Genomic DNA, 7,465 nt, shown 5'->3' on the forward strand with positions numbered 1-7,465 from the left:
CAATTATGACCAATTAAACTTACAGAGGCCAATCTAGTGGCACAACTATCGCCTATCTCCAAATATTCGCGTTTAGATTAATCAAGTTGTTTTTATCCGACATACACCGCCATACATCTCCCGTTTAAAAATGGTGTTCCTAGTAACGTCTTAACGCCTCGATTTTAAATACGATGATTTATACCTGTTTCAGGTAGGATTATATAGAGAATCTCCTACCAGTCTTTTTTGATATCAAAAAATATCAACACAAGTTGATAAAGTAACAAAAGACGAGTGTTGATATTTTTTGATATCAAAAAAGACGAGTAGGAGATTTTATTTATCACCCAATCCCTTCTTACACGCACAAATAGATAAATATAATTATTTGCTGTAAATTTCACTTTTACTGAACATTACGGCGTAGTGATACATCACTTTTTGACAGCAATTCAACCATTGCAAAGTCCTTTATATTGACCCAGTGTTTCCATCAAGGTCAATTGAATAACAATAGTTCATTTTTAATTTTTAAAAAGTTACTTTTTATAAGAAATGAACTGTTCTGTGAAAATAAAAAAAGTAGTTCCTTTTCAACTGACCAATCAAATTCATGTAAAGCGATATCGCAGTAGATTATGAAATATATCACACAAGCGATATCTACTGTAGAATGTATTATTGGGTGATAAATGCTTAATTGTAGTTGGATGTGGCAGAAATATTATAAATAACAATAATCAATCGTTGTTTTGATGAAAAATATTGTCAGTTTTGCTTACTGAGGTCCGATATGTGATTTGCGTTGGGCTTTGCAACGTGGGACTATATAGCACCATCTCTTATCTCGAAACACAGAGATGAGGTTTGTTATCTACTGTTTGGCCACTAGCCTCGCTCAAATACGGTAATATTTATTTCAAATAGAGCTGACCAGATACCTCCTGTCGCCTGGTTACTAGTTTATCCGACCTGAGAGGAAAGTGTCAAACAGAGTGAGTGAATAAAAGTGAATGAATGTTCTCGCCACGAAATTTTGAGAAATAGACTGCCGGAAATGCGGTTTGTCGTCAATTAACTAGTTTATCGACCAGAAAGGGAGGTGTCAAACGAACAGAGTGAGTGAATCAAAGAGAATGAATATTCTCGCCACGTTGAACCTATACCGAAACATATAACAAAAAATTTATTTCATTTTTTAAATTTATTGGGGAGGGGGCATACAGAGGGCAGACCAGATTTAAGGGCTTGGCGCCGTCAATGTATAACTGGAAGGAGCCCGGTATTTGGTCCCTTCAAAATGACTAAGACTTTCCTTGTCTTCAAGTTCAAGTAATTATTTCTGTTGTTCTTTGTGATGCTAATAAATGCATTTCAAGTAAACATTGATCCGAGAAGAACCTTTTTAATATTAAGAGGAAGAAGGGCCGCACCACACACAAATAAAACCCAGAAGACAGACCTGCAGACAAGACAAACAAACTACACAGACATTGCAATCAGAGAGAGAGGGAGAAATCGGGTTTAACGTCCACTCGACACAAACTAGGTCATATCAGGACTAACATAAGGATCAATTTTATTTCAATAATTCGCTTGCGCGCAAGGGTCTTTAGCAGTGGGAGGAAACCCACGATATTGGACATGCGACCCTACTCCTTGTAACGTACAACCCTTTATCAACAGGGGAAAGAACTCAACCTGAGCTTTATCTACATCGATGTAAAATTTTGAAAACTGTTTTTTTTCAATAGACAGAAACTTTCAATGAAGCCAGGCTGCCGACCCACAAAACAAATCAACATGTGAAATACACATGAAATCATCATTTGTTTGAAAACGCTGAGAGAACCCCCAACAAAATTTTGCTTTAATTAAAATAGTCATTGTGTTCCATATTGTCATATACTCCTTTACTAAACCAACTTATTCATATTATTAAGGAATAGTGGTCTGAAGCCTTCTTGAATTCTTTGTGTTAATTGAGTTACTTCCCTTGATTAATAAAAGGCTTTGATCCTAGATGTAATTCTGAGATGGAGTGAAATGGAAGATGGCTGTTTTTAATTAGCTCTTCTCATTGTCATAAACAATCCAGGCCATCTTATGGCCTATACACCCCAATATTATGTTTTTTGTGTTTATTATGTGAAAAACAATGAAATCAACAATTTTATTCATGATTGAAATCAAACATTTCTAGTCATTTTAAACATACATTATGCAAGAGCTAAATCTGCCTATTACAGGTCTTTCTTTAGGCTTGAAATGTTATCTAAATTATTAATTAGACATTATCCAGACCATAATCAACTCTCGATGTCAACTCTAGCCTGCGATCTTTATTGGATTAGGATCCGATTTGCTGCTTATCTTTGATACGTTTTAATCATGAAATGGATAATCGAGACTATGTTTTTTTATCGTACCTACTTTAGTAATATGATCGAGGCTAGGTTGAAATTTCAATCGCTTTATTCTCGGTTCAGAGTATATCAATTTGACTGAAATTTTCAGCAATTGCCTTACATTATCTAGTTTTTAACTATTATAGTGAGAACTGCCAGCTCTTTATCTAATCTCCCATAATGTATCTTTAAGTATTTTCTACATTAAATGAAATACATACATATGACAATAAATAGTTTTATAAAATTTTCGAATATGATTTAACTTCAAATGAATTTTCCTGCACCATATACATAATTTTGAGAAAAAAACTGGTAGAGCAGTCTGAAGCAATTCACAAACATCAAGTCTTACATGCCCTTTTACGGTTTACAGTAAAACAATCATAGAGAATTTCATCAGAAAAAATCGTAGATGAGCGTGATAAAATTATGAAAATAACTTTTAATCTCTCTTCATCATGAGATTTTCAGCAATATCTCAGCATTCTTCATCTGATCTTTCAATCAGAACTTAAATTATTTTCGTAGTCGTTCATGGAAGAAGGCCTCCACAGAGTCTGTGTTCCACTTTTCAATTCCGAGTGTCTCCTTGACTTGATAATTTTCATCCATTAATTTAATAATGGGATCAGCACCTCGGACATATTTTATTTTTAATCCTGGAAACTGATTTGGACGATCACTCTTCACGAAAGCTGAAACAAAACCAAACATTTAATTTAATTCAAATAAAGAAAATCTGAGGCCAAACCCAAAATTAAAAACCTAAATCCCTCCCTCATCAGATTTTCCTAAGTATTCTCTTATCGTTATTATTGTGCTTGGTAACGATAAGAGAATACTTTTTGAAACGTCGTGCTTGAGTATAATAAACTAGTGATTATTGTCCCATTGACATGTTAGTTCTGTTATGTTTCCAATCGCTAAATGCCACTAAAGGATTATTTTTACAGAGTACCAGTAATAGACTGATTTAATACCATGCACAGAGCTGATTTAAGTTTGAAATTTTGCACTATATAAATGTTAGAATTATTCTAATAAAGAATATTAGAACAAAACTGCAGCTTGTGTAATGAATACTTTTTAACAATATTATAAACATTCTGATGGCTAAGCAGGTTTTTATTTTTACACACGGTATTATAATTTATATGTTTTCGAATCCTGTGACAAAATGTTTTTTGGTTGTTACACTTTATGTACATGTAGTGGGAGGTCGAGTGAGGGGTCATATGAGCAGCTTTTGAGCCAATGGTGTCAGTCATTCGATTTACCAATCAACAAACCGAAATAGGGTCTGTCTTTTAAGCTGAACAGTTTTGATGAGAGAGAGCTTAAATCCACTCAACACAAACTAGGACATTTCGGGACTAACACATGGTTCAACTTTATTTCAATAATCCGCTTGCGCGTAGGGGTCTTTAGCCGTGGGAGGAAACCGGAGGATCTGGAGAAAACCCACAAGGTTGAACAAGCAACCCTACTCCTTGGCACATACAACCGGGGAATCAAAACCACGCCAGTTGACTCAATGACAAACCTGGCAGATTCTAACCATTCGGTCATCCACCCCCGCTGGACAGTTTTGATGTAATACTGTCTCATTCACCCATGTTGCTTGACGATTTAAATGAGATTTTAAAAATGTTGTTTACCTTGAACCTGTGGAAACCTTCCCAATTTTCAGCTACATACAATTAGTTCTGCATAAGGCAGTAACTGGAATAGAAAATAATAATTCTATAATCTGTATATGTGTCAGTTATATTATACACCTGTTCATTCATGTTTTGAAACAGAAAAAAACTGTCAATAATATTATATTCTTTCATAGAAAGATGTTAGGAAATTAAATGGAGTTCAGCGTCCTGCTCCTAAACTGTGCTAATGAAGACGGGCATAAGCCATAGAGTGTGCTATGAGGGAAATTTTGCTTGGGCAGCGGCACTATAGCCTATTCTTATATCAAATTCTAAGGGATTTTTTACGTGCACACCAATGTATACACGGGACCTTGGTTTTTCATCCCATCAAAATGTCTAGCCAGCTGTCCTGCACCACTGGAAACGGGGAATCACGCCGGAAAATTTGGATGAAATTTCTCGGCCAATGCAGGGATTGAACACTCGACCTCCAGGCTAGTTAGCCAGCAACTTACCCACTTAGTCACTGTGGCTCCCGAAAGTGGTTAGGGTTTTATTTGATATATGAATAGCTAACACATGGGACTCACTAAGTTCTGATGGATATGGATTGGATGTGATCAGCTACCTCACAGTACTAAAGTTTAAACAAATTATAGCAAACTAGTCATTTATCATCCCTGTATTCAATCCTAATGCAACTTACTTGTAAAGGATCTTGAGTCTCATCACTCTGACAACATTGTTGACAGTCATCTTTTATAGCGCCAAGTTTAAATTTATCTAACTCATCGCAAGAAGCACAGGATAGCGATGGAGCGAATCCTAATGCACGACAATCTTCTACGGTAAATAAACTGTTAGTACCCCCAACTGCCTCTCCTACATACACCTGGAATAAATCCACAAGAACTGGCTTTAATCAAGGTCATAAGCTTACATTAGCCAAAAAATAATAATTTATTACCCACAATTGGCAGGTGGAAACTCTGCCCACAGTTCATATGCTTGATTGTCAAGTACATTACCATTCCTGTGATAATAAACCAAGTCTTGCTTGTCAGTCCTTATTGGCAGTCTATGGCTATATTAGCGTCTAATTTACTAGTAATGCAGATACAAATGTAATACGGCAGGCATTGTCTAATGCACTCCACAACTGGTTCCATGACCACTGGTCTTTTTTTTTGGTCTGACTGGTCTTGGTCTGAGTGGTCTTTGGTCCGAGTACCTCCACAACTACATGAAAGCTGATCATGTGCATAAATAATAATTTATATAACATTTGAAGCAAGCAAAATGCCTGTTAATCTAGGCTATAGGCAAGTGTAAAGATCTCCCATAATGTCTATTTAATCAACTGTTATCAAATGGCACTATTATATATCCAGTTATTGAGTCAATTCAATGGACACAAGAAATTAAATGTAAATGTGCATATGACATGTTTGGCTTAATTAACAAGGTAGCAAGTCATTTCGGTCCCGCGTCATTTCTGACTCAACATCGACGACCTTTCGGACTTACTTGACGACTTTTCGGATTCGGTCTGGCTATGTTGCGGACTCAGATGAATAATTAAAAGACTGTTGAAAATTTGTGTGATATATTTGTTATAGCTGGGGTTTTTTCTTTTCGTTTTATGTTGAGTCCGATAGTCGTTTTGTTTTATTTAATTGATCGGCAATTCTTGTGACCGCTAATAAAAAGATAACACTGATTTTGCAATGCTTGTTCTATTTTGTTTTGTTTCATTCATCGGCAAGTATTGAACTTGACAATAAAATATTGTTGAAAATTTGTGTATATTTAGTAATACATACTGCTAATGTTTGTATAATTCTGAAAGCCTAAATGTCTTTTACGTGAGTCGGAATAATCGAATCAACACGCAGCCGCAATTATCACCGATTGACAACTCACATTTTTCCTTGTCCACTAAAGAACTGTTGTAAGGTTTCTTTGCACATACTACAATAACATAGGGATTATCGGTTAATCAGCTTTAATTATCCCACTTTGATTGTTGCCATTTCTAATATTTTCCAAAATGAGTTTTCTTTGTGCACGCACCAATTTATCGATTGGTACTGCTATCTATGATTTGACAGTTGTGTTCAACCTTTCCTTTCAACTTATTCCCAAGTCCGAAACGTCACCTACACTAGTCCGAAATGTCTCCTGCCTGAGTCTGAAACGTTGAGGCCATATTTTTTGGAGTTCGAAATGTCGTAAGTCCGAAATGACGTGAGACCGAAATGAATATGATATAATGTAATCAATTAACAATATATTCTAATTCGTGTTTTTAATTTCGAATATTACGGATAATACTGAGTAAGAGCTTTTGCTTCGTAAATATTACTGGATGAGATTAATCAAATCTCAACATCATTATGTGCATGTATATAATATTATACAATTAAAATTTCGGACCTTGACCAATCAAAATCAAGCTCGTGTCAAAATGACAACAAACCGACGAAAAGTTTTTCTATCTTGCCAAATAAAAAAATTCTAAACCATAATCGACATAAATTATAACAGAGCTACCAAACACGCATTGGTTAGTTCTTAAAACCACAATATTGAACCAATGTTATAATATTATAACTATATATTTACCAAGAATAAGGAGAACAGCGAAAGCAAACCATTCAGGTCCGCCATGCTGCTTATAGTGCTCGAATACCCAGCTCTTTCAAAATCAATTCCCGATTAGCTATGGATTGTCATGTCTCTTTTTGTTTTTAAAGAAATTGCCATCACTTCCGCTTTATAATGTTTAATTTGTTAAGATCATTGTAAATGTTATATTGTATTGCGCATTAGTGAATTCAAAGATAAAGAGATGCTATTAATAGAAATAGTATTATTTACATTGACGTCATATTTAGAGTTCCTTCCGAATAAATCGATTACCAAAGCGTAGCGCCATCTGGAAAGGAATGCATGACCACTCGGACCAAAGACCACTCGTACCAAGACTACTCGGACCAATTGATAGACCACTCGGACCAAACTAAAAGACTACTCGGACCATACAAAAAGACTACTCGGACCAAACAAAAAGACCACTCGGACCAATAATAAAGTTTTGTTTTAATAAATTGTGTTTGTTTTAATATGACTATATACTCGGATCGCTAATAAATTATTGTTTTAATAAATTGTGTTTGTTTTAATATGACTACTCGGATCGCTAATAAATTGTTGTTTTAATAAATTGTGTTTGTTTTAATATGACTACTCGGATCGCTAAAAAATTGTGTTTGTTTTAATATGAAAATTATAAGTGTTATGTACTTATACGTGGTATTTGATCATAATGAAACACATCAAAGAGGATTAATTAACAAAACAACGATAAATGAGTAGTGATTAATACATTAGTATGTGTTGATAATGTACTCATCCATGTTACAA

The 7,465-nt window shown here is 34.9% G+C and overlaps 1 protein-coding gene across 1 annotated transcript; it reads right to left on the reverse strand.

Annotated features, from left to right (window-relative positions):
- Positions 1–2,141: 2,141 nt before the first annotated feature.
- Positions 2,142–6,822, reverse strand: LOC126822355 (selenoprotein F-like). Its single transcript, XM_050551216.1, has 4 exons — positions 6,665–6,822; positions 4,746–4,931; positions 4,052–4,115; positions 2,142–3,088 (listed from the first exon to the last, which is right to left on the reverse strand). The coding sequence occupies exons 1-4, from the start codon at positions 6,707–6,709 to the stop codon at positions 2,910–2,912; spliced, it is 474 nt and encodes a 157-aa protein (XP_050407173.1). The 5' UTR covers positions 6,710–6,822; the 3' UTR covers positions 2,142–2,909.
- Positions 6,823–7,465: the final 643 nt, after the last annotated feature.

The sequence above is a fragment of the Patella vulgata genome, chromosome 1 (assembly GCF_932274485.2).
Source record: "Patella vulgata chromosome 1, xgPatVulg1.2, whole genome shotgun sequence".
Classification (NCBI taxonomy): Eukaryota; Metazoa; Mollusca; class Gastropoda; family Patellidae; genus Patella; species Patella vulgata.